Source organism: Gadus chalcogrammus, chromosome 8, assembly GCF_026213295.1.
Source record: "Gadus chalcogrammus isolate NIFS_2021 chromosome 8, NIFS_Gcha_1.0, whole genome shotgun sequence".
Lineage (NCBI taxonomy): Eukaryota > Metazoa > Chordata > Actinopteri > Gadiformes > Gadidae > Gadus > Gadus chalcogrammus.
Window position 1 is genome coordinate 9,581,702 of NC_079419.1, and position 27,898 is coordinate 9,609,599.

General features: G+C 43.3%; 3 protein-coding genes across 5 annotated transcripts; all 3 read right to left on the minus strand.

Moving 5' to 3' along the window:
* Positions 1–16: 16 nt before the first annotated feature.
* Positions 17–9,448, minus strand: vapal (VAMP (vesicle-associated membrane protein)-associated protein A, like). Its single transcript, XM_056596401.1, has 6 exons — positions 9,296–9,448; positions 4,675–4,827; positions 2,866–2,969; positions 1,848–1,928; positions 452–643; positions 17–227 (listed from the first exon to the last, which is right to left on the minus strand). Exons 1-6 carry the CDS (start codon positions 9,351–9,353, stop codon positions 60–62), a joined length of 756 nt encoding a protein of 251 aa, XP_056452376.1. The 5' UTR covers positions 9,354–9,448; the 3' UTR covers positions 17–59.
* Positions 9,449–9,844: 396 nt separating this feature from the next.
* Positions 9,845–15,423, minus strand: rab31 (RAB31, member RAS oncogene family). Its single transcript, XM_056596403.1, has 7 exons — positions 15,231–15,423; positions 14,502–14,581; positions 13,695–13,776; positions 13,275–13,346; positions 12,731–12,837; positions 11,701–11,810; positions 9,845–11,333 (listed from the first exon to the last, which is right to left on the minus strand). Exons 1-7 carry the CDS (start codon positions 15,264–15,266, stop codon positions 11,236–11,238), a joined length of 585 nt encoding a protein of 194 aa, XP_056452378.1. The 5' UTR covers positions 15,267–15,423; the 3' UTR covers positions 9,845–11,235.
* A 264-nt stretch (positions 15,424–15,687) lies between these two features.
* On the minus strand, positions 15,688–27,740 carry ralbp1 (ralA binding protein 1). 3 transcript variants are annotated; one of them, XM_056596398.1, is made up of 10 exons: positions 27,525–27,740; positions 25,262–25,570; positions 23,894–24,388; positions 23,172–23,521; positions 22,370–22,531; positions 21,025–21,156; positions 20,221–20,331; positions 19,593–19,732; positions 17,967–18,087; positions 15,688–17,387 (listed from the first exon to the last, which is right to left on the minus strand). In XM_056596398.1, the coding sequence occupies exons 2-10, from the start codon at positions 25,524–25,526 to the stop codon at positions 17,037–17,039; spliced, it is 2,127 nt and encodes a 708-aa protein (XP_056452373.1). In that variant the 5' UTR covers positions 25,527–25,570; positions 27,525–27,740; the 3' UTR covers positions 15,688–17,036. The 3 variants fall into 3 exon arrangements, with proteins under 3 accessions (XP_056452373.1, XP_056452374.1, XP_056452375.1); XM_056596399.1 differs by having other exon boundaries at positions 19,611–19,732; positions 27,525–27,736; XM_056596400.1 differs by lacking the exons at positions 15,688–17,387; positions 17,967–18,087 and adding an exon at positions 18,094–19,520 and having other exon boundaries at positions 19,575–19,732; positions 27,525–27,734.
* Between the last annotated feature and the right edge of the window lie 158 nt (positions 27,741–27,898).

Consider the following 27,898-nt stretch of genomic DNA (forward strand, 5'->3'; position numbering starts at 1 on the left):
GGGGGGGGGGGGAGGCAGGGGGGGGGGCAGGGGGATACGGCTGGCATGCGTCTCCCAGTCTACAAGATGAACTTCCCTAGGAAGAAACCGATGAAGATGGCCGCTATCACAACGAGGAGGGAGGGCAGGGAGGTGGTGCTGCTGCTGCTTTCTCGGCCCAGGAGGGCGCTAGAGTTTGAGGTCATGTGGTCTGAGCGGGCTGCTTTTCTCATCCTGACGCCGTCGTCCTATAAAAACAGAGAAGACAACTCAATGGGACATTTACAAACAAAGATGTATACACACCAGAATGATAAATAATAAAAGGCCACCATTTATATTCGTTTGGCATCAAAGTGTTAGGATTAACGCCAACAATATACTTTAATATAAAGAACCCCCATTGGGAACACATTAGCAACCAGCGCTCTGGAGGCGTTTGCATGGTGCCGTTCAGCCGCGGCCTCCCAACCTTGAGCTTCATGTTCTCCTCCGCCATCTTGCTCATCTCATTCTGCAGCCGCTTGCACTCGGTCATCACCCTCTTCATCTCCGGGTCGTCGGGGGCTCCTCCGCTGGGCTTGGCCGCCGCCATGGAGGACAGGGGCCCGTCAGACTTGGCCGAGTTCAGCACCGGGGTCGCCTTGATGTCCTCCACGTCGTTCTGCTCGGGGGGGAGATGAAGTCAGATTCAGCGCTGCCAGGGGCCCAAGTGGGGAAAGACAGATCCAGACAGTGTGGCAGAGAGGGGGGGGGGGGGGGGGGGGGGGGAATAGTGTCATGGGCAGCCTGGGCCAGCGAGTATGGCCTCGCCACATCAGAGAGCGCTGGGAGGAAATCTTCCTCCAAGACCTCTGTCTGATGTGGCTTTGTTTGCACGACCAAACAACATGAGGGCATGGAGTACAAGAAAGCAGAAAGGGGGGGGCAAAAAAATCGGGCACAACAGTAAAGCAGTCCCAAACTCCGCTTCTAGAAACCTAGATGGATCCATACACGGTCATAGGATAAACCCTGTATTGGCGACTACCTGACTCTCACGTTCAAGTGTCAACCTACCCCTGACCTGCGTCTCAAAGCCTCCCTGACCATTAAACAGACCTTCTGCTGCATCAGCCTGACACTAGCTCCGTGGACAGGGGCAGTCCTGGAGCCCCACCAGTAGTCGCCGCCGGGTAGCCCATAACGGCTGCTGTAGAGTGCAGGGACGGCCAGCGGGCGCGGTTCGTCCTGCATGCTGGAGACCCTGGCCTGTCTGAACGCGGTAGCTAGCTCTGCTCCTGCTCCTCTGAAGAAGGCGTCTGTTCTCAACTGATCACAACATGATTAACGTCTGCGTGTCTCTCGCTACACAAAGGCCACTTTAGTGGTAGGAAATACTCTCCTATACACGTATGCAATTGAAAAAGTAAACTTGAAGTGCTTGACGAAAGTATCTGGTGTCATTTTACATTCTAAGTGAGGGTACCCATGTATAAAACCCCTAAAATCAAGGAGGCCTTAACCGACAGTTGAAGCTAGAGGGGGTCATGGCAATCCAGATTGGGAACCTACCTGCTAATATCCCAGTGTCTTATAAACTGTAAGGTATTATTTTCTACTGCCCTAAAATGGCATTGGGTAAAATGCCAAATAATGTAATGGTTATAATGAAAATCATAAAGCTAGCTTCTCTAATAATAAATAATTTGTCATTAGATGTTTGAGGTCCATACTTCACAGTAAAATAAATCACCATCTTAGCAGAGTTTAGACCTCTCAAGTGCGGGTGGGTTTGTAGTCGGGACCTTGAATTAAGTCTGTGTACACATAGACGTCATCCACTTCAATCTGTAGACTACTCCCTCCATCTGAAGAGACTTGCTTACCACTTTATCGTTTTCAGAAGGAAGCTCAAAGACGCATCGCAGCTTGGAATCCATGAGATCATCGGGCTTCGCATCTTTCCACTGGTGGAGGAGAGAAACGGCAATGTTATTCATCAAGCCAAACTGCTAGCAGCTGGATTCTATCGCAGCACATGCTCGCAGAGAAACACACACTTGTGTGCTGCCTGCCTTCAATTTACATTCTACGCCACCTTGAATTTCTCTGTGGTTTTCTCACAATTAAGAAAGCCACTGCATCTCTGCACATTTTCAGCCGGCATATTTTCAAACACATGACAGGTACAAAAAAAACAAAACAAAAACATAACTCCCGTCTATTAGAGGTAATGCAAACTCTATTTTCTGCGAGACCATAACATCCTGGTTACAAAGTCATTATAACCACATACATCTCTAAGATGGCACCCACTGGGCGTAGCAAACTATTGGAAAATAGGACATGCATAAATAGTCCAAAAATCAGGCTTCCAAGGAATCACACAAAGGTCAAAGAAAAACTATCATCCTCATGAAGCACTTCCTGTTATTATTGATTTTATATTTAGCTTTCAAATCAAGTGATGCAAGCTATAGACAGAGAGCTACAGTCCAGAGCTTGTGCGCCTCAATGTAGACCTGAGTATTTGCTGACATCTGGTGGACAATAGTGGAACACAGTAATACGCAAATGTTGGCGTGACGCATCCGTTGACTACATCTACCTCAGTATCTCTACCACTACAGGAAGTGGTGAAAACAAAAGAAAAAAAGTGCATCCAGTGAATGTTTCAAGACCGACGCGGTTAAGATTAGTAGGTTTCGCATCAGCCATACCAAACGAGACAAGCGGAGAATGCAGTTTGACAACATTTTTGCAAAACATGAATACCTGATTTACTTTTGGAAACTGATTTAAAAGTGTAACCGCATTTGGAGACTCATTTAAAAGAGTAAGCTAAAAATTTACATTTCTTGTGTGGAAGATTATTTAAAGCAATAGTAAATAAAAGCCACTTACCAAAGCATCCATGTCGGTCACATTTGCTGGGGCAAAGATTGTTTGAACCATGAATTTATGTTTACTCTTCTCATTTGGGTCGTAATCAAAGGGCTGTAGCATAACTGTGAAGGAAACACAAAAACAAATCTATTTAAACATCCCATTTTACACAGGGACCTAATCAAAATCACACTTCTAATCAAAAGTACAAATCAACGTTAAATGTACAAGCAAAAATACCATCTGTCGTTTATGGTGCTTTTCATTCTACCTTGCTACAAACATGCTGTGTCGTTTCAGCTTTCACGACCGAATACCGAAAGAAAATATGAACTATAACCATTTAACTAAACCTGGAGCTCTTAAAAGGAGAACTATGCTATTGGGCGTGTAGATTGCGACGTCCAATCTCAATGACAAACTCCATTTTAGGAGCATAGGAATGTTGGTTATTGTTTTGGTAGTAATGTTGATGATGGGGAGAAATTGTAATGTTTAAAACTTCCACAGCGTTTCTCATGCGGGACATGGCATGTATGTACAAGACCTATTAAACACGCCTTTGTTTTCTTCTTAAACAAATCATTCATTTGTTGGCCTTTTTAATGTACTGCATGTACTCCAACATTTTCTTTGGAGTGTTTACATTTGTTGTAAATCCAATCAAAAGGCTCAAACTGCAGGACAGAGTCTACATGCTGGGCATCCTGAAAACAAAGGCCTTCCCAACCCTTGCTGTACTACGGTCTGGTTCTCAGGGACCGGTTGCACAACAAAGAGGAGAATGGCTGATAACATGAATCATACCATATTATCATTTTTGTTTCTGCGAAGAAAGGCTGGTTTCCCTTTTCTAGATTCCTTCATTACATTAGATTTGTCTCACTGGATGGTTTTAGAACTTCACACAATCCAATCTTTGCCAAACCCATATTGGCTCTATATATTTAAATGTTCAAGGACAGTGATCATTATTTATCAATGTTCTACATTTATTGAAGACCACTCACACTTTGACAAAACTGACAGTTGTTTCCTTCTCAGCCATTCTGATCTTGCTTTTAAATTTCTGGATCACGGTGTTACTGCATTACTCATTACAAAATATATCATGTGATCTTCACTTGATCAACATACAGACTGTACCACTGTTCGTTCTTGATGTGGCAAGCTGTGGTTCTTTTAACTCACCAGACCCAACAGGGTGGGACCCATATCCGATGTGCTTTCACTGTAGACTACTCTATACAGATTCTCTACAAGCCCTCTGGAAGGACCAACCTGTATCCAGTGGTGCATACATATTAAAAATACAGGTGTGTATATCGGTGTTGGTAGATTCTTTATGAAAAGCAACAGAGGGCACGTGTTTGCTTCAAACTACCGTAAGGGAATTTTTTTTTTTAAATAGCTAGTGTTACAAACAGGGGTTGATCTTAAGTATTTTGGGCACTAGCAAGTCTTGTGTGAGGTTTTAGGTGGACTATTGATTGATTATCAGCAAGGTTGCATTTCTGCATAATAGACACACTTAAAAATGACTGATAAAAAATGGTTTCCCACACTCTTACAGCACCTGATCCTCGCCCACTGATTTCCAGCCTACAAAAATGCAATAATTGAAAGGGGTATACCCTCATTATGTTATCAAATAATTGATTTATAAAGGCAATGCCAAGACATTCAAAGCCATTATAAGTTACGTTATTCTAGGCCTGAAGTAAAAGTAAGACACAGGGAAAACCAGCAGAAATGTTTCTCTTTTGCACCATTCATCCAACAGATGTCCAAGCTGCGAGGTTATAGGGATGAGGTGCCACTACTCACCGGAGATGGTGACGGTGGCTCCAGGTTCGATGACTCCGCTGTTCGGCCGTACACAGTACCGACGCGGCGCAGTCGTCTTCACTTTGAAACATACTCTTCTGTCTGAGGGGTTTTTCAATTTGAGGTTTGTGGTGACGACATCTGTGAAGGGACCTGCAGGAAAGAGGATCGCAGAAGAAAAGTTTAATTAATAATACATGGACCGTGTGCACGTAGCGAGCCAGTGCTAGAGAAAATGGAATCCATTTCACAGCATACACAGTTCAGATTCACCTTCACAACAAAGGATGGTGAATAAAAATGGATACTATGCGCCAATACCGACCACTGGATACCAATAGTAATGTTAACGGCGAGCCTTACTTCTCAACAACTGGACAACAAATAACTTAAATGTCTACACATCGTTGAAAAGGCGTTGGAGAATTACATTTTCCAGATAATGTCCAAGGAAAGTGTTGCATATAGCCTTTATGTCGTTTAACTTAAGATTCTTAAAAGGGACATATTCATTTGTTGGGTACTACAAACAGTACCTGGACGTGTCTGGCTAGTTTTACTGTAAATGAAGGACTGAATTTACCATACATGATACATGATATGCCTGGCTCCTACTATTAAATCACTTCCTTAAAACACGATTTAGCTTGAGAATGGGTCCCATTACGGAACAAGATGGTGGGCTTTTCTTTTGCGGTTAAACGGCATAACACAGTAGTATTGAATTTTCCGTCTTCCCATTAAATACTTTCTGAATTTGAATAATTTTTTAACATTAAAAACCTGCAGAACAACGTGGCAGAATCGAATGACATGACAACTTGACACCCTACGCTGTGTTGAGATGTTTCCTCCAGCTAAGTTAGACAAGCAGCAAGCTCAAATCAAGATTTCATTTCTTATTCTGTGCCCAAAATCATAAAGATGTCTACTCTAATGCCCACTTTGGAAATGAAGGGCTGCCTGGACCGGCACAAATATTGGAAGACTTTAAGCCTTCTCCATCTTGTGACAGGGTCTGCTTCACATTAGGCCCTGACCTGAACTAGTGACTGACAAGCCCAGCTATAATGGGCCTGCTTCGATGGACCATGGCCTGTCCAAAACATTGAATCATAAGCCACCCGAAACTCAATCACAACAATTAGCCCAGGAGCTTCAAAATAAGCTGCAAGTTAGCCAAGGACACATGACCCGTGATCAAGGACATGGAACATTAGGTAATAATATATTGTGTACCGTCATGTTTAATTCAGTCTGATCAACATTGTCCTCTTGAAGGGAAAAACAACAAATATTCTTATGTTGATACAAGTGACAAACTAAAATACCATTTGCCTGCATTTAGTGTTTATATTGGTACTAATGCAAAGCCATTAGGGAATGAGAATGGACTCAAACAGATGTTTGAGTCAGAGGTTTGAGGTGTATTATGTAGTACGCACCAGACTACGACATCAGTAGTAACACTTAGTTGTGCTGGATAGAACAAGTTCGGATTTTACTTAATATATTAAATTATGCTCTGTTTATACATTATTACATTTTCAAAAAAAGATTCATTTTAGACCTCATCTTATTATACAAATATGTTGGACCAGGGAAACTTGATTTCTGATCATTGAAAGCCGCCTCTAACTCAATAAACCGACGAGGTAGTGGTAGCCAAAATACTTCAAAACACACTGGATGGAATCAGCATGCCCTAATTGCTCTACGTACACTCATCTACTGTTGAGAAACAATAAACAGTTCATAAATAAAAATGTTCACCTAACCAACCATTTGTCATTTTTCTCCCATGCGTGTGGGAGTATCACCGGATAATGACTCACGCAACAATGAATAGGCATGTCGTATTTGTGTCCATCCATACTTTACCCTCATTTCGTTAACATATTTGTTCGCTTGCGCAGGGGAAGGTTAGGACCTGTATGCTCAAATACGGAGCGAACAAGGGCCATTCTCCACACCCTATGCTCCGAGATAAGACGCAATGCATGACCAGCTCAGAAACGACCCACCCAGTGAAGGCCAACATGTACAGTTTAAGGACTGGAAAGGAGTTCTGCTTGCAGCAACATAGGTGCGCAACGAAGAGGTATTCACACGCAAACCAAGCCAATGGTCAGCTCTGGTGTGGTACCTGGGTTTGTTCACTTTGACTAAACTTACCAAGTGAAAGCAATATCTACGATTCCTTGGATGGAGATGGAGGGTTACATGAAGGTTGAATACGAGTGATTAGGGCAATTGAAAAGTAGACCCTGCCAATCAATTAAGATGTAATACTGTAAAGATCCAGACATGGAAATTAGCTCATTGATTCCGTGTGCTTCGCAAATACAATTAAGCAGGTCTCCAGTCTGTTCACATCAACAATTGATCCCTCAAAAACCAAGCCATGGCCTTACGATTAAAGATTATAATATTCAGTGTATAGGCCTACCAAGAGGACTCGTATGAAGCTTAAAAAAGACAAAGCCTCTGAACACCGTGCCGAGACGCCCACGTAGTGTGCACACGTGTATTCACTGCAAGGTGCAACCTTTCCTCAAGCCGCACTACCTCGTCCCTCTCATCTCTGCCGAGTTAAGGTCCCCCGGGCAAGTGGGACACTAAAAATAACAAGCAGGGAAAGGAAGGCTGCCCCCTCCAGCTTGCTGGAGGAATCCCAGCAGAACCTCTAAAGCAGGGCAGCTCCAAGATATACAGACAAATTTAGCTCAATCTCTGGAACCCAAGATGAGCTGTGGCCAACCATCCTCTTGCCCATATCGTCTTGCCTCAGGGACAACCTGTCAGAAGTTATTGACTCCTTGTCTTTGAATAAAACGTCAACAATTCTGTCATCTTGGACTAGCAATTGTCATCGTTTGACATAGCTTCAGATTCTTAGAACAAGCCGCTAGTACAAATGGGGTAGCAACTATTTTGTTTAGGACAACATTTTCTACAAACTCACTAAAGTCACTTATTGCAAGTGGTGACCTGACCAGCTGATTGATGATTTGGCAGAAGAAACCGCATGTTCAATTTGCCTCGACTTCTCCATGGTCATGTGTCATGACCATGGAGTCATGACCATGTGTCACACTATTGCAGGTAAAGGTTAAATGCATTGAAAGGAAAGGTAACGTCAACCATGTGACAATCATTACATAGAGACTTCTATATTGACATGTCTCTAATGAAAAATAAGGAGGTTCAAGATAAGATAACAAACCAACGGCTTTTTGAGCCGTTATATCAACGAGTGACAAAACGCAAGATCCTCTGAAGGATTCTTACTCCCATTTATTGGACAGCACTTTGTTTTTTACCTTCACCTCCTTCATCTCACCTCCACCTTCATCATCCAAATATTTACAATCGAGTGAACTGATTCATTGCTGATACAAAAGCACTTCACAGAGGTTGTATAGATAACACTGTGGGTCAATTTGGCCAGCTCAATTCAACGGAATTCAGTGACAGAAATCGGAAATTGTGTGGCAGACGAAATAACGCAGGGTCATTTGTACTCAATTACTTTCTTTATGGTTCGCGATTCCAACATTAAACATAGCAACATGAATGGCACTATATAGTACTGCTGGTCATAATCGAACTGACATATGTCCATTTGTTCACAATGTCCATTGGATGGAGTTAGCTTAAGGGCTAGTCAACTACTTATTCATGACTGGCAATGGACACGTAACAAGTGGAGTAAGGTAGTACCAGAGGAGCAATAACTTAACTTGGTTCTCACGACACATCGACTGTCTTTTCTCTGTAACTGGACTACAAGTAAATAGAACAAAAAAGGCTAGGTAGTGTAAATATTAACTTTAATTCTGGTTAAAGAGAGACGGCTGGTCAACGTTAGCTAGCTAGCTAAACATTAGCTCCCACTGACATATCATAGGTTAAACAACCACACTAATTCATAATTTATCATTCATAATGATTTGATGTGGCTGGCTCTGAAAACGTGATATTAACTCATTTGTTATACAAGTTAACCCCTCGTAAATGTCCAGGTTAAATTAAATAATGATCACGGGGAAGCTAAGTTTGCAGTACAATTGTGGCCAACACTTGTAAGCAGTGTACTGCTCCGAGGCTTCATTTCAATAGCTTAAAGTTCCTCTTCACACGTTTAATGGCAATCAAACGAGTGACTCATTAATAAGACACTGCTTTTTCAGGAGAAAAGCCTAAATCCAATTGAGGTAACAAATTGATCGTGCTAACAGGCTGTGCTACCAAGACTGGGGTGAGATGGTATTCGTGCCCCAGTATGTGCTTTTATAAAGGAATGGAAGATATATCTGCCAACGTCTCTTCTTGTTTTAAATTCATGGGCGTCACAAAACATTGCCGCTCATCATCCCTCTGGATGCGACTGTCAAGCCTGCGAGAGGAGCGTATGTCCAGGTGTCCACGTCACTACAGCTCGAGGATCCATACGGGCCCGCTTCCTCCTCTGCTAGCTTAAAATGGCGCTGAACGATAGCTAAGGTTAGCCAGGCAGCTAGGAAACTCAGCGAAGGGAGTGTTAAATCATTATACCATGGTAACGCTCCAACTGTACTACCAACGACATGCTATTAGACCGACGAGCACACGTACATACCTTTAAATTTCAGGTCGGCAGGGGGGTCAAGAATCAGAACTTGCTCCAACTTTGACATTTTAGCTTGGGGATGCACTTAAATGCGATATCGGGGAGCCACTGACAAGTGGAAATCCTAGATCCCTTGCCACTACTGAGTCAAATGCTGACTGAGCTCTGCGAACGAGCATGTGGGTCCAAATACTTGAGCGCGCGCGTGCGCGACCTAGTTGCGCGTTCGCTGTGTTGGCGACGCCGCCAACTGCTGTAATGAGTTGTCGTTTGGTGTGCATAAAATAAGATCATCCAGGGTCTATATTAGTTGTTCATATTTAATAAAAAATAATATTCTTACAGCTGTATGGATCTGTGATGCAAAAGGTAGCCAAAACATTCAACACTAGAATGCTTCTCTAAGACTATTCTGCATGAAAAGTAGAAACGCAAGGAGGTGTTATCTTCTGTGTGCTGTCTACTGTTGAGTGTTGAGTATTGAGTGTAATTCCGTGATGACATGAAATTAGTAAAAACTGATAGCCGGAACTGTAAGAGGATAGCCATAGCCAGAAATATTATTTACATTTTATTACACAGATACATTTTTCAATCTGGTCTTCTGAGAATACAAGATAACATGTTGACATACTGAATGGCTTAAATTGTACCTTCAGGGCGGATTTGTGTTTTACTCTGTAAATGCTCAAATACATGCATCCTTTATTATTATGCGCTGCTATCCCCAGTAAACAACATGTCATTAGTAAGGGCACTTGTGTGGAATTAACTTTAACACTCTGGCAAATAGAAGTTAGGAAGGAAGTTAGATAGTTGCATTAGATCTTTCTGTAATATTAAGGTAGGTATCATGATAAAATAAAGTCTACCACAGATTGGAATCGCCATTGAAAATTGGGAGAGTAAGCATTTTAGTATATTTGTAAAGATCCATCCAAAAAAAGATACATAACCCGACCCTAATTCTAAAATGTTTTATCTGTTGAAAAAGTGCTGTTATAAAGTCTTCCAATAATAAGGCACTGATAATTAAGTTTCATGCATTGACACTATGCATAAGAATGAATCACTTTTGTGCAATAACCCCAATGCCTCTGTTGTGACCATACCAGGGTACAGTTCCACAAGAGGATTTTCACTGTATAAAAAAATCAATGTTTTTGAGATGGATGACGTGATGAACACATGACCAATTGGAATGGAAAGCGGTTAGGGATTTGTATGCTAGCCCTTTTCCGCTAAATGTCAATAATTAGATGCATTAATAGCTCCAATAAATCCAACCAAATCACCCAACAATTGAGTGACACAGTGCAAGGTCAATCAATGTAAAATGTATACAATGGACATTCCAACCATTTAAAATGTTGTCTTCTGCTTAAAGTACCTTATTTAGCATTTAAAGTTATGTTTTGTAATAACAATTATACTAAATGAGATATGTTCAATACTACAGCAACCAAAATTAACCAGATAAACCAGTACATTTACACCAATCCTACAGCTATGCATGCAAGCTAACGGAATGTTAAATGCTTATGGCAAGACAAAAATACAGCAGTGTGGTCATTTAAAAACATCCTGTTGTAGTTCATATATGAAACCACCGGAGGGAGACAAACAACTGAATGTGAATCAATTGAATGTGAATCAATACTCTTGTCACACAGACACACAAAAACGCAGACACACGCACACACAAAAATACCCAGCAATCAGCGTGATACCTTGGTTCTCTGCAAGGCCAGACAGTTGGTGTCCACTGCTCCCTTCTCCTGGAAGCAAGGAATGTGTGTGTTGCTGCCTGCATGCATAGCGGATGGAGCGGTGGGGGGGGGGGATGTATTCGTGGAGATGGTGAAGGGTTCGAGGGCCGGAGGGGTTAGGACACTTCACCATCTCCACGAATTCATCCCCCCAACGCTCCACTAGGAGGTGCTGATAGTCTAGCAGCACCTCCTAGTGGACGGTGGGGGTTGTTGGGTGAGCTTGAAAGACTCGTTGCTCTCCACATCTGGGTTTTGCAGGGGTGGGATCTGCTTGCCTGAAAATATGGGAAAGGCCCTTGATTAGGTCATGGGCGCCATACAACACGTGTGACGTCGCAGAGTAGGCTTTAAGTGCACAATTGAGAATTAGTCAAAAATAGAATAATAATAATAATAATAATAATAATAATAATAATAATAAATTGGATGTATATAGCACTTTTGTCGCACTGAAAGTGCTTCACAGAGGACAATACAACAAATAAATGAATAAACAGAAAGAAATGCAAAGTTGATGGGGGGGGTTCTAGGAGTAGGTAGAGGAGAAGAGATGGGTCTTGGGATGGGACTGGAAGATGGTGAGGGACTCTGAATCGATGTTAATAGAATAGAATAGAATAGAATAGAATGCAGGAAACCTACTGATCTTCTGGAAAAGTTCCTCAACGTTGACAGCGTTTCTAGCACTAGTCTCAATGAAAATTGCCGCAATGGACTCTGCAAACTCCTTTGCTTCCTTCATCGGCACTTCCCTGTACAGCAGCGAGAGAGAATGAGAGAGAGAGAGAATGAGAGAGAGAGAGAGAGAGAGAGAGAGAGAGAGAGAGAGAGAGAGAGAGAGAGAGAGAGAGAGAGAGAGAGAGAGAGAGAGAGAGAGAGAGAGAGAGAGAGAGAGAGAGAGAGAGAGAGACAATACACAGAAAGAGGAAACAGTGAGAGTAAATACATTTCTGTTGTGCAGAATTTCCCCAGTGAGGAACAGGCTAGGTTTCAACCCTTGATGTGAACGTAACCTCTCTCTTAGTTTGTCTCCCCTCCTGCCCAACTCAGGTTCTGATTGGAGGTTAACTTAGCTCTGCTAGGAAGCTGTTGCAATAGGTCTCAATACAGTTTTTTGATAAACACATTGCGGTTAAAGCTGCAATCACAAATAATTGTGTTGATTAAGTGGGGTTTGATTGAGACCCATGAGACCTGATCCAAACTCAGTTTAACGGAAACCATGTGGGGCAAGCAAAAGATTGTTCATAGATTTTGCATTGCAATAGAAAACCACTTAGATCTAGAGGGGTGGAAGCTCCAGTAGAGATGTGACCCTAGATAACCAGGAAACAACTCACAATATGTGTGTGGGGGTTTTGACCTATGTGTGTCTGTGTCTACTGGAGAAAAACAAAACATTGGCAATTCTGACCCTGAGGGCTATCAAAGCTAATTAGATATAGATGTGGGCAGATGGCCAGCTTAGAAGTTAACACATTCAATGACAATGGCACCTGTGCTGGATGGTACAGAATGTAACTAAAAAGTAGTGTCACAGAAAAAGACTGAAGACTGCAGAGTAAAGCAGAAATGCTTCTTCTAAGTCCAAAATAGACCTAGGAACCAACACACCTCAACCAAACAAGTGGTCGTGGATCCCAGTTTAAAGCAATGAGAAAAAAGATCCCACCTGATGTCTCCAAGGTCGTTTTTGTTCCCGGCTATGGCAACAACAATGTCCTCCGGTCCATGTTCCTTCAGCTCCTTCACCCACTTCTTCAGGGTCTGGAAGGAGTCCTTGGAAGTGGAGGAAATTAGCAAATGAGGGGAGAGCTTAAAGGTGTCATATTATACCGCCGATTACCACCGATTTTCAACACAGCTTGTAATGACTAATCAAACTTAAACCTGGTGGTATAATATGATGGATTTGAGCATGGAGATTTGAGCATGTTAATTTGTTCAGATCTGAGATATTATGACGCATTATCCAAACACTGATTGATTGTGATTATGTTAAGCTTATAATGGCAAAATACGCGTTCACTTTTCGTTGTTTACGTTCATTACGGATGGATCGTAGCCAACTGAAAACATGGTAGAGAGTGGACCTTCCTGGGTGTTTTGTAATAAGGATCACTACGTCGCTGTACCAGTTTAGTTATCTCCAAAACTCTGTTCAGGGTGACCACTTCCGTGTCGGTTTGAGATAAGGATCGTAACGTTGCTCTTACCAGTTTAGTAATGTCATAGACGACGACTGCAGCGGCCGAACCACGGTAGTACATAGGAGCTAGCGAGTGGAACTAAGAAAAGAAACATCATATTATTTAAGAGAAAGATATCAAGCAATATAGCAAGTATTTGTGTACACATTAGAACTTTAATTCAATCTCCTGCATTTCAACAATGAATTATCAAAGTAACCTAGCCCCTAGATAAATGATCATACTTTAAACAGCATTCTGCCTAGTCATGAATCCACGATCTAAAGACAATTTAGACAAGGACAGTGAAAATGTATTCTGTAATATATTCTATATAAGTATGCTAACAATGTACGAATACGTAAATAATCTGAAATAATTGAGAACTCAAACTCATGTCTTGTTTAAAAATGAGTTGATGTGTTGTTATTGTTATGAAGAACACACCCTTTCCTGTCCAGCAGTGTCCCAGATCAGGTATTTGTGGAGTTCCTGCCCAAACGGCACTGTCTTGGTGAGAAACGACGCACTGTGAAACACAAAGAATAATTATCTGATAATAATGCATTGAAAGTGTGCCTTAATATATATTATTCTAGTTTCTCCATCCTGCATTCTTAGATGAATTGCAAACATGATTTTATTTAATGTTAAACCAGATTTTGATTGAGTATTGACTACTTTTTCCGAGGGAACTTATTTTTTACTAACCTACAGATATAACCTGCTTCCCCATTTTTCGGAAACAATAGAACATATGATAGTAGAACATAACACAATAACATTCTCTCTCTCACTCAGATATTATCCCTCTACCTATGCCTAAAATAATTATCATTAGAGAATACCCCCTTAATGATATAAGGTCCTACAGTCAGAACCTCTCAGAAAAGCATTTATGGAATCTTTGTTTTCTCAATTATGGTCTATGGATAGTTCCATGCGGAATAAGCAGGGTAGTATGTATACAATAAATGCATAAGGAAAGATGAAGTCCTTTATGTAAATAGGATGCATGCCTGACCATGTTCTGTATACGATTCAGGCTGACGATATAGGATGGCCTATGGTCCATAATTTGACCATATGAGGCATATCTGCGGCGTAAATTGATTGATAGCCTACACATGACTAATACTAATTTGAAGATTCTAAGTGGTTTTCAAGCCAAATCGGATGCTGCGAATCGGATGCCAACTTCAGCGTCGTATACCGAGGGACACCCGAGTAATAATGTTAGTGTCGTTGTCTTACCCGATCGTTGGACTTATGTTGTGGTCAAAATGGTCTTGCACGAAACGGCATACAATACTTGACTTTCCAACTCCTGTGTCCTAAAAAAAATAACGAAAACGTTGCAAAAGTGAAAACGTGATTTATTGGTCATTACACTTTTGTCGTAGGTTTTTGGATATAGGCTATGAGGCACATAAAATAGTTTTGGTGTAGTACTTCTTCATTTCGCCTTGTATCATCTTATTTCTAGCACCGTTGTGGGTGACGTTAGGCTCCTTGCCACAAAGCACACTTAAAAACCACGAATTTGCAAACACAGCAAGAACCAAACGATCTTCTTGTTGCAACTAGCCGGATGATGACGTCATGGTGGAAAACGAAAACTCTTACAAAAATGCAAAGAGAGACAGTCATCAAGAGACGAGTCCAGTTGATTAAAAATATAAATAAAGCTAGTCCAAACCAACCTAACAGATGTTTAAGAGGGACATATTAGCCTCTTCAAATGACCGATAGACCCGATATAGCCTTCGTGGGCGAACCATCATCAGAGATCAGATATGTTTTCCTAACTTTTAAAAAATACGGAAATGAACGAAAAACCAACATTCTGACAGATTCGAAAAATTTCACCACATCAATCGAAAGTAATACGTCGATTGATGTTTCAACGTTATGCTGCTATCGAGAAGCGGTAGGCGCACAGAAAAAGAGGTTGCAAACTTATCTTGAAACATGAAAACTTACCCCCAAAAGACAGACCTTGAGCTCCCTTATCGCCATGTTAAAGCAATTAGATCATATCACTGAAGATGTGCTTAATGCCTTTGTCCAGCCATGATTTTCTTTTCTTGGATAACAAAAAAGGATCCCAGCCCCTAGACAAGAGTGACCATCTTTAACATAATGGAATATAACGGAACTCAGCCGGAGGAGGGGCAGAGTCTCACGGTCACGTGGTTCTACGCTCTGCGTCTGTGCTGATGCCCCTGCCCTTCACCTCACTCATCTAGTTGATTCTGTTTTGTCTATGGTTTAGTTATTTACCGGGGGGACGGTGGGCATACGAGCAGGTATGAGGAAGCATAGGGAATTGGAATGTTGGAATAAACCAAGCGTACTCTTTTGTGTGTTTACATACGTGAACATCTATCTGAGCATTTTACTAGCCAGTGAGTTTATCAAGAGCAAATAAACACAATAATTCACATGGGTTGTCACTTTATTCTTCACAGTATTAATCTGTCTGCAACAATAAGCTTCAAAAGCCTGGGATCATATGAAAATACTTTTATGAGAAGCGCATGATTTCCTTCTAGTATTAACCGGTTTCAATCACAAGAGATTAACGAAGTAATTGTGATTACCGAAAAAGTGATTGCTTTGATAAGCCAATGTCTAATGCCGGGAGAATCCCACTAGCAAACACTATGAAGATCAGTAATAATACAAATAATGTAAGACAATAAGAGCTGAAAAATACAGTATGTTTCCAAAATGTTACATTATATACATAAAGTAGGCTTTGCCTTAGCTTTACATATCACAGATACAACAGAATACCACAGTACTACCGCAATGGACAGTTACTATGAATGATTGACTTTCACAAACAAACTTGCAACTGAATCTATGAAAGAGAAAAAAAATCAGCATTAATTCTTAGACTAATCCGTTTTCGTATATTTTGTCATCACAAGACACGCGTCAGCATTCCATTAAGTTGAATCAGCATTTCAGATGGGAGCTGTTTTTTTTGTTAAGACTGATGTAACAGAGAAAGGTTAATTTGTCTCATGAATGCATTGAAGGAATTTCAAAAAATATATTCACAGGAGGTGATGGTTAAAAAAACAAATAGATGCCCGAGCAGATTTACCTGACTCAATTATTGAACGTTTTTTATATACATGTAGCAGTGAGCCGTGCACTTTTGTCATTTAACGGACATGTCTTTTTGTCCTATGGTCAGGTACGTTTATTTTCATTTGCAGTTCCAACAACCAATCAAATACAATAACTACAATATATTTATAGATACATTTATATATTAATAAAAAAGCCAGTTAATTAAAATCAATGCAGTTGAAAAAAACAAACAAAATTCTTCCATCACACCCAGAGCACTATTTAAATATATAATACACAGATCAACAATGAAGTCATCATTTATCACAGAGCTCTTTTGAGTGACCCTTAGTGGTTGTCGTGGGAAACTTGTCCAGTTATGGCATAATATCATCATTCTATGCCCTATCTTGCTGCACTGAGCGAGAAGGACAGACAAGAAGATAGGGAGAGGTTGGTTTTACTTAAGAGATACTCAAAATGCTGAGCGAACCAAAAGGTAATTTCCTGTTGGCTTTGCGACATCGGCCTAATCTTTTACGCCCATGGTTCCAAGGAGGCTTTGAATGCATTCGGGGCCCCACCAGTGGTCTGTGTGAGGCCGCTGTCACCAGCACCGACACACGTACGGCGGCTCAAAGCCACCGCCGTGGTAGAAGAACACGTGACCTCTGATCCTACCACCACCCCCCCCCCCCCTTCCTCTCACATGTTGGCCTCACGCCTGTCTTTGCTCGGTGAGGGCTTGGACGGCTCCTTGCACGCTTTCCCGTTGGCGGGAACGGCGGCGACAGCCGGGTCGGCAGTGGCGGGGGTTGTGGCGGCGGCGGCGGCGGCGGCGGCGGCGGCGGCGGCGGCAGTGGGGCGTTTGGCGGTAGGCTCCTCGCCGCGGGACTCGGGGCTGGGCGGAGCCGCGGGCGGCGTCTGTTCGACGGCGGACGGTGCGCTCTGCTCCTGTTGCAGCTTGTGGCTCTGGAGGAGGCGTAGCTGGACACGCAGCTCCAGGATGGCCTCCTGCTCCTCGTGGATGGCCTGGTTCAGGTGGGTGTTTTTGTTCTTGGGAGGGAGGGAAGGAGAGAGGGAGGGAGAGAGGGAAGAAGAGAGGGATAGAGGGAGAGAGGAAGGAAGAGAGAAAGAAAGAAAGAGAGAAAGAAAGAAAGAGAGAAAGAAAGAAAGAGAGAAAGAGAGAAAGAAAGAAAGAAAGAAAGAAAGAAAGAAAGAAAGAAAGAAAGAAAGAAAGAAAGAAAGAAAGAAAGAAAGAAAGAAAGAAAGATAGACAAGGCCGGAGAGCGTTTAACACAACACATCGGTTGTACGATCAAAGGAACGTCATGTGATTCGAGTTCATGCTATTTCCATCTGTCTGAGTGCAAATCACTTTGATGTCTATTGTATATCATTAAATCACTTATATTTTGGAATCAAACCTCACTACGAAAAATAACAGCAGACGGAACTATCTCCTTTATTGCGATGGTGTCACAACCTAGCACCCACAACTTAGCACCCACAACCTGGCACCCACACCCTGGCACCCACACCCTGGCACCCACACCCTGGCACCCACATGAGCATATCAGAAACCATCAATGCAATAACCTTAAGCGCATAGGCCGCAGCCCTCTCTCCACTCACCTCCAATTCCTCGTTCTGCTTCTGCAGGTCTTCCAGAATGAGCTGAAGCTCCTCCTCGTCCTCGCTCTCGCTCTCACTGTCAGAGGAGTACTCCTCCGTCTCGCTGCGTCCCTGCTGGCGGCTGGAGACAGGGAGCCATGCAGGGCTTTAGAAGTGCACAGCACTTCAGCTAGAGCTGGGCGATTCATAGAATATTAATCATAATTCGAATTTATGGTCAATAAATGTTTGTTTTTTTTGAAGAGTAAAATGTCAACATGGCAGCATGCGCTGAAAAAGTGAGTGCTTAGAGTTTGCCTAAAGTCTGTGTCAACCCAATTTTGCTTTGGTTAATCATTGTTAATCTTCAAAAATAATTCACACTTAAAAAAATATACATTTGATTCAAACCGATAATCGGGTTTGGTTTGAAAAAAAACGATTAGTTTTAGGCCAGATCGCCCAGCCCTTTAGGCTGAGGATTCTGCTATCACCTCCAAAGCCCAAATCACATGGCGGGGTAGGGACAACGCAGAGGAGTCCCATACGAAGCCAGCAAAGCAATAGTTGCCGCTACATGTCCCAATGTTGTGATTTTGTTGTTGTTGTGGTCTAAATTTTGTGATTTTATTGTTTGTATTGTGTTGTGTTTTACTGTTGTAAAATGTTGTTTTATTGTTTTTATACTTCAGTGTTAGGTTTCCCTTTTGACCGAGATGTTATCCTGTTTCCTGCCCAGGGACTATTGATGGAAATTAGCTTATAGTTTACTCTGGTACTGCTAATGAGCTGTGCATTGTCCCTGTCAAATAAATAAATAATCGTGCTCTGTGCGCTTCGTGAAAACGACACAATTCTATTTCTTTTTTGGTTGGCACTACAAATATCAACCAAAATTCAAATGCATAACTGTTCATGGAACACTGTACTATAAGGGCAATGATGAATATATCTCCAGAATCTTTTCACTTTTGTCATAATCTAAAGAAGTACAGCCACGTCCATTGACTCAACATGATTGTATTTCACTTGATGGCATTGCCGGCATGTGGTCTTTGTGCTGTCAAAAAAAGACCCAGTGGCTTTTTCCCTAAAAGGATACATTTCCAGGGCAGCCTGGTATTGTAAAATACTTGTTTGAACACAGTGGAAACTGTTCTAGGTGAAGGGAACTTGTAACGAATGCATAATACATTATACATCATCCTTTAAAGCTTTCTTATGTGTAACAACAAGCAAGCAAGTGAGCATTGTAAAGACAAAGATTGAAATGCAGAAGTGGGCATTTCCCACTCTGTTTAGTCCGCAACATTAAGATGAAATTGCCACGGGCACGGATGGGATTGACCGGAAAGATTGATTCCCTGAAACAACCAACATTTGACCTACTCCACATTCAGGACCCAGCTAGCATAAAAACACAACATCATCCATGATAAAAAATATAACTAAATGAGGGAACAGTACCTCTGTATCGCAGCTATCTAAATGAGGGAACAGTACCTCTGTGTGTGGGCTATCTAAATAAGGGAACAGTACCTCTGTGTGTGGGCTATCTAAATGAGGGAACAGTACCTCTGTATGGAACAGTACCTCTGTGTGTGGGCTATCTAATTGAGGGAACAGTACCTCTGTATGGAACAGTACCTCTGTATGGAACAGTACCTCTGTATGTCTGCTATCTCGGCCCTCAGCCTCTCGATCTCCTCCTTCTCGGTGGCGATCTGTCTCCTCAGCTGCTGCTCCAGGGACAGCAGCTCCTCCTGCTCCGTCAGGATCTCGTTCTCCTGAGGAACACACGACCACGGAGACCACGGGCGGAATGAGACCCGGATGCAGGACGGACGGACGAGCACAGATATTGATGGTGTGGTCGGGTGGCGCTGTTCACCCTCACCAAGGGTTTAGGGAAACACTTTAGTCCGTCCTAATGTTACAATTATTTAAAATCTGCTGGCACGTGTTTAGAGCTATTCTGTGAAGCAAACCGAATCCTAGTTACTCTGTAAAGGACGCTGTCGATGAACGGCTTGCGCTGAGGACAGCCCTTGCCACTGATAGGTGATGCAGGAAAATAGATGTTTATTGATAAAAAGAGACAAGATATGCCCCATCCAGGGCGGTTCATTACCTTTAGAGCACTCCCCGCACACATCAACTTTGCATTTATTTTTGTTTCTTTATTGGTTGCTTGTTTGTTTTTTTACCATCGAGTGGGAGAAAAGCGCTATACAAATACCATGCATCATTATTATTAGAATGTGTGCATCATTACCTGTGCAAGAAGGATATTGATGACCTCCTCCTCATTCTCGTTCATTTCCTCCTTAGAAACATCCTCTTTAGATAGGCTGGCTATCTCCTGGGCTATCTTGCTCTCGCACTCCTACGTAAAAGGAACCAGTAAATACAAGTTTTGTGCATTAAAAAATAAATAAAAGTAACGTCTATTGTACCCATGTTATTATCACATTTTATTCACAAGCTTTGACAACTTCAGTGCTGTATCTAACTAAAATAATAAACTATTGTAACTGTAATTAACTTTTCCTTTATGAAATAGAAACTGAGCTCTGTTTCTAAACATAGATCTGAGTCCTCAGTAATTGAAATAGTTGGTATAGTTTTATTAGATCCCACAATATAATATAACAGCACATATTATTCATAACGAGGAATGCTTTATAGAGAAGACATAGGAAACAAAAGACATTACAAAAGGTAACAGATGTGTAGATGCATTATATGGACTCATCCGTACATTGCACATTGTATGTGCAATGTATAGGACTAGATTAGGGAATGGAAGGCTAGTATGTGAACATGTTATTGCATATAGGGATGGATGGATATATAGACGAATGAATGGTAGAACAGAGATGGATGAATGGGTTGGCTGTATATTTTTATGCATGTTATTTTAAAGGCCCCTCTAGCGACGGGCATTGGAAATGAGCTAAAGCTATTAAACGTTATGATGTTTTTCGGCTGGATTGTGCACAATCCACATGAGCTGCATCTGTCCCTAACAAATACAAACGAACAAACTAAAAAAAACTAAATCCTGTCCTGGACTCGCCTGTCTCTTGGCCTCTCTCAGTGTGCGCTTGAGGGCGGTCAGGATGCGCTGCACCTCCCACAGCCGCTCCTCCTTGGACAGGTCCTTCACGCCGGCCTGCAGGTCCCTGTGCAGGCAGTTCAGCAGGAACTCCTGACCACACACACGTACAAGTCGGCTTTTAGCTCTTTCAATGGTGCCCCCCTACCCGAAGCAATTAGCCAATTGCCCCCGGGGATCGTTCAAGTATATCTGATTCTGATGAGGGATTACAAACAGCCTGTGTGTGTGTGTGTGTGTGTGTGTGTGTGTGTGTGTGTGTGTGTGTGTGTGTGTGTGTGTGTGTGTGTGTGTGTGTGTGTGTGTGTGTGTGTGTGTGTGTGTGTGTGTGTGTGTGTGTGTGTGTGTGTGTGTGTGCATGTGCATGTGTGTGCAAATGATACATCATTTCCGATTCCTTTCCAGCACCCTGTCAACCTAATTGAGAGACCCAAGTCTTTCCAGTTATCATGAGCGCAGATGTTTGTTTTGGCAGCAGACACATGGCCAGCCAGAGGAGGTCATCTTTATACAGGACGCTGCATTGTAACAGTGCATCAATTCAACTCAAGCTAGTGGTGTACGGTATAAACGCTATAGAAAGTACAACGTGTGAATTTGCGCTACGGTATGGATATTGACGTTACCGTGAGGCCGGTGTGACCGGTAGACAGTGTTCGGTGCAACGCGTAACAAAGTAAGTAACGCGTTAACACAGCAACCTCACTACTTTTTCGTGTAAAAAGTAAAGTTACGCACAACTACTGAAAATATGGTAACGAAACATAGTTCCTATTTCAATTCGGCGCAACGTTACTTTTCCAAGGGACAGATTTGACAGCGATACTGGCAGTATGCTATTGCGTAAGCACGCAGGCGAAACTATACTGCAAAAACTATACTGCAAGGTCAGCGAGCAAGTGGAGAAAAATCCATACTATTAAACATTAGTGTTTTTCAGTTAGTTAAGAAAAGATTTTGGATTTTCTTTTATGCCGTTTTGCTGCCTAACCACTATTTTACCCCTTCAGAAGCATATCGAAATTAGTAGATAAAAATAACATACCTTGATAATACCGTTACCGTCTATGCCTCAAATCATACCATGATGTACATTTTAGTCCATACCATTACAGCCCTAATTCAAGCTATCAGATATCGTTGCACCCAGATATACAAGAATCAGGAAAGGGTCGCTTGGCGAAAATGCTAACCAAATGTGGCCGCTATACACGCCACACGCCACATGGTGGAATAAATGTTTGGTAGCAGCCGGTGATGTCCTGTTGAAGATCCTATTGAGGGTCAGTGTGGTGTGTGGACTCGCCTGTCTTCGGATCTCCTCTTTGATGCTCTCCTGGGTCTCGGGCAGCGCGGGCATGGTGGCCATGTTGGACCAGCGCAGCGGACGCACCACGGGCCTCAGGACCACGTCTCCAAACAGCTCCCTCACGTGGGTGAAGAAGATGTACAGCACTCTGTTCCCGATCTGAACCGCAACAGGAGAACAGCTCTAATCAGGCCCAATATCTAGTCCAGCCTGGATACCTAGTCTCCAGTCAGTCCTAGTCTCCACTCAGGGCCTAGTCTCCACTCAGGGCCTAGTCTCCACTCAGGGCCTAGCCTCCACTCAGGGCCTAGCCTCCACTCAGGGCCTAGCCTCCACTCAGGGCCTAGCCTCCACTCAGGGCCTAGCCTCCACTCAGGGCCTAGCCTCCACTCAGGGCCTAGCCTCCACTCAGGGCCTAGCCTCCACTCAGGGCCTAGCCTCCACTCAGACCCGGTCTCCAGTCTTGTCCTATTCTCCAGTCAGGGCCTAGTCTCCAGTCAGGGCCTAGTCTCCACTCAGGGCCTAGTCTCCACTCAGGGCCTAGCCTCTACTCAGGGCCTAGCCTCCACTCAGGGCCTAGCCTCCTCAGACCCGGTCTCCAGTCTTGTCCTATTCTCCAGTCAGGGCCTAGTCTCCAGTCAGGCCTAGTCTTCAGTCAGGCCCTAGTCTCCAGTCAGTCTAGGTGCATTACAATCCATACAGATTGTTTGATACCAAATAAAAACTCATTTTTAAAAATGTAAGTAAGCAAAGAAAGAGCAGTTCTTCCACGACGTTAGACCACCCCTCTCCGTTTTACCTGGACGGTGGGGTTGAGCACGATGGAGATGTTCTGGATGTTCATCTTGGTGTCGGCCTCGCGGGCGATGACGTGGTCCATGTGCGTGACCAGCCAGGCCAGCAGCAGCCCGCCGCCGGGCGGCGCCTCCGTCAGCAGCCTCTGGATCTCCGCCACCTTCTCGGCCTCCGTGGGTCGGCCACAGGCGTCCTCGCAGCGCTGCACCAGCTCCCGGCCCAGCAGGTGGTCGGGCAGCTCGCGCAGGTACTGCTTCAGCAGGCTGGCCACCGTGTGTGGGTCGTACTCCTCCAGGCAGGGGCACTCCTCGCGGTCGTAGGCCGCCTTCAGCTCGTCCACCTTGGACTTCATACCTGGCGGGGGGGGGGGTGGATGAGAGAGTCAGGGCACGATCTGGGACATGGGAGTCCTCTGTTAGGAAGAGAGTAGCTGTTGAATCCAATAGGGATCCGCCATCAGTATAACTCCAAGGTAGAATAAGATCATGATTAAGGAGGAAACTCCACATTCTGCAACGTTCAGTAAAAGTATTGAGATGGTACTTGTCATTGGACACTAATTATACACAGCGACAAAGCTGTTCTGGTGCATCCCTACAATCAACTGAACCGACCCAGACATTAACGATTGACATACACACACTTTCTAGCATAAATACAGAGGACTGTCTGTCTGCCACTGCCAATCATCAATCATTGAGGAGCAGAACAAAGATGTCTCCATACCCGACACTCGGTAGATGCCCTCACACTTCATGCCGTAGCTCTCGATGTAGTCCACACACTCCCTGAAGACGGCTGGCAGCTGGATGCAGTCGTACAGGGCCGTCCTCTTGACGGCCTCGGCCAGGGGAGCCCCGAAGACGGGCCTGAACGCAGGGGCCTCCACGAGCAACGGCGCCGGCTCCGCCTCGACCGGCTTCTTCTTCTTCTTCTTCTCCTTCCACTGCTTGACCACGTCGGCGGCCGTCAGGTCCTTGGACTTCTTCTCCTTCTCCTTCTCCTTGTCCTTGTCCTCCTTCTTCTCCTTGGGCTCCTTGGGGCCCTTCTCCTTCTCCTTGGGCTCCTTGGGGCCCTTCTCCTTCACCTTGAAGTCCTTCTCCTTCTTCTTGGAGAAGCTGGGCTTCTTGAAGACGTGGATGCCCTTGGAGCGCTTCATCTTGGAGGGGCTCTCGGCCTCGTCCGCCGAGCTGTCCTCCTGGAAGGCGGCGTAGCCTTCGGCTGGAGGCAGGGAGGAGCAGGAAGCAAACAAAAAGGTTAGGAACACAAGTGGGGGAAAACGCAGATACATACACCGTGTTTGTGCTGAATCGGATCTCCCCCTTACAGCTGCGGTGGAGGCGCCGGAGTAGAAGGAGCGAAAAGGAAAATAAAACAGGAAAGTAGGTCGGTTTTGAGAACAGGGAGTTGGAGGAGGAGAAAAAATAAAAAAGGAGGTCAGTTACTGAATTAGCATCATCAGCTCCCAATGCACACGACAGGCTCCTCTCGCTGAACCGGTTATCTGTTGGATCTGTCATCACCCTCTAATCGCAGAAGCTACCATTAGTCAGACCTAATTAGTGCCCTTTTAATGAGGTCGTTGCCACCTTTAAAATCACTAGACTATTTTCTTTTTTATGAAAAAAATAAAATAAAAAGGAGGTACTCTGGGTTTACACTGAACTAGCTCTCCCACAGTGACCTGGTTGGAGTGATAAATATAGGCATGGAAAGTAAACTGACCAAGATATCAACAGAATCTGCACGCATAAGAACAGGATAGGAATTTACCATTTATACAACAATGACGTCAGTTTTTACATTAAATCCTAAGGTAATCGTTGAGTGGATTTCAGAATGCAACTCACAGTAATGAGTCGATACTTAATGTTGTTCAAGTTTAGAAAATACCACTACGTGTTTTTTGCAATTCTTGCCATCCCTGAAAGGAGGGATGCCCCCGTATGTTTTCCTTCTCAAGGAATACACAGGCGGACCACTCGGGCTAGGGTTAGAGAGCTTCAAGCGGGGCAGGGACGCCCTTCGACTCCACTGCAATAACCTACTGATATGCCTGACCACCCCCGACAGCGGGACGTCACCGCGCCTTACTTTTCTTCTCCTTCTTCTTGAACTTGTTCTTCTTCTTGCCGTGCTCCTTGTCGTCCTCCGACAGGTAGGGGTCGGCCGGCTCGTAGTGGTGGTGGTGGTGGTGGCCGTCGTGCGGCGGCGAGGGCTCCCCCGTGCGGTACAGCCCGGGGAACTTGGTGGGGCTGACCTCCTCGGAGCTGGGGGTGCGGGCGGCACCCCCCGGGTGCTCAGCCCGCCGCTGCTCCGAGGGGCTGCCGCCACTGGGGGGCAGGAAGCACTCCGTCATGGCTGCTCTGCCCTGCTCAGGCCTCTGGCGGCATTACATCACACCTGCCGGGAACAACACACACACACACACACACACACGCATATATATTAAAACCCCGGTTTCAGAGAGACTATACAGCGCTCATAAAGCAGACAGCACGGCAACCTTGTCACAGATCGAAAGGTTGGTCGATCTGTGTGTGCTTTGAATTGAGCGCAGTAAATGGATATGCCAGGGCGTAAAACACACACACACACACACACACACACACACACACACACACACACACACACACACACACACACACACACACACACACACACACACACACACACACACGGCGTGATATTTCTTTTCGTAGAATAACTCTGGGATTCTCGCCTCTGATTGGTTAGAAGGGCTCTCCTTTAGATCGTGTTTTGATTTGTCCTAGCTGTTTGCGGGAGTTTAGGGCTAACCCTTACCCTAACCATAACCAATTGGAGGAGAGCCCTTCTATCCAATCAGAGACGAGAATCCAAGACTTATCCTACGAAAAAAAATATTGCGTAACGGGTGGTAAATGCTTGCATTTTATACATGGCTGATCTCTGCTCTACAAAACAATCAGGAGGTCATCCAGGAGGACTTCAGGGTGGACTGCATTCACGCTAAACGAATGTTAAGCATTCAGGTGGGAAAAACTGCCATTGTAATCCTGAAAAAGGTTTTTGGCATAAAGAGTTTTTTATGATTATTTTATACTCAAGGAAAGTTTTGTTGGCTAGGTCACAACAATAACAGCTTCTAGTACTGTTGCATTTTACTGACAATATACTATGTTTCAACACAGAATCAATACTGTTGGAAAATGTTAATCACATTGATTCTGGATGTATAATTATGTAAATGATTGTAATCCTACCAATATCCAGCAAATAAAGATATCAATAACTTTTTCTAAAATATTATTTTGGGCATAACGAAACACCCAAAAGTTGGACGTTGTGAGTTGCAAATCAAATGCACAACTTAAACCTGTTATTGCATAGTTATGCTCATAAATGCCATTGGTATTCATTGCCGTCTATCACCTATCAATACATTGCTAAAAGTTGCCTTTAGCTGAATCCATGGTAGAATGAAAGAAGGAACACGACAGCTGCAGAAGTAATAAATACCCACCAGATGGGGCTATGATGTAGAACAAATATGATGGTAATCTTTTAACAGGGCATAGAAACAATCAGCAATGTCAGCAAAAAAATAAATGCTCCGTATTGCTAAGGAAACAGTTTAGCCTGGATCAATATGGTTTAACCCATTCCAGCCTCCAAAAAACTAAAGAGCTAGCAAATTTATAATATAATAGGATTAATGACGTAAACATGGTGTTACAGGGTGTTCTAAACTACTGATTGTCATTAATAGTAGGTTAAATGTAAATACATTTTTTGAGATCATAAAGACGAACAGTCAAATGTAAAATATTGTTAGAGAAATGGTTTAGACCTTATGTGGACATCGTTACAACCTAATACTGCACTGAAGCTACAAGCCAAAATTGTAGCTTTTTGCTTAGTCGCTAATAACTGTGAAACATTGCCATTGTACATGTGCAGTGCAGAAAAGTAAAATCATGGGTTCATCAAGAGATGAACACAAGCTGCTGTCAGCATGTTTAGCTGACAAACCCAGTCCTCGGTTCACACTACAGCTCGTTGCAAACATGTCGTAGGCCAGAATTAAGGGAAGTGGCTGGACAATAGAAGCGTATACTATTAAAGTTGAATAATTCAATTAAATACATACACTGTGCACTTGTGATCTAAAATTAAGAGGCCCATATGCTAACAACTTGGCTAGATAGCTACGCAGCTAAGCTAGCTGATTCGCTAGCCCAACAGTCCAATTTAGCCCCCTATTTTTTAAAATAAACCCTAATATAAAATTTGTGATTATTACATGTACTGCAGTATAGTTTGTAACTGATATCGTTGTGCCAAACACTCAAACGATAAAATTGAGTAACTTTACCAACTAGTAGTCCGTTCGGTCAATTTCACAGTAACGCTTCCGGCTTTCCATATACTAAATAAACCCTTCTGAGTCTGCGCAACGGCACTGCATGGTAGGAAATGTAGTTCAATAAATGCATTTAAACTACAAAACAGATTTAATGGTGCAGCTAAGCCAATACAATTAAATATATAGAACTATGATCTGCATCAGTAATAATACTAACTCCTCCATCTGGAAACCATAAAGGGTGTTTAGTTTGTGGTCGTACTTTACAATTCATTTTCTCACAAACTAAACTTAGTGTACAAAATGTAGTTGGAAGAAATATTAATTCTCATGTCAATTGAGCGTAACCACCTGTCATTCTTAATCACACATCCCCAACCCTG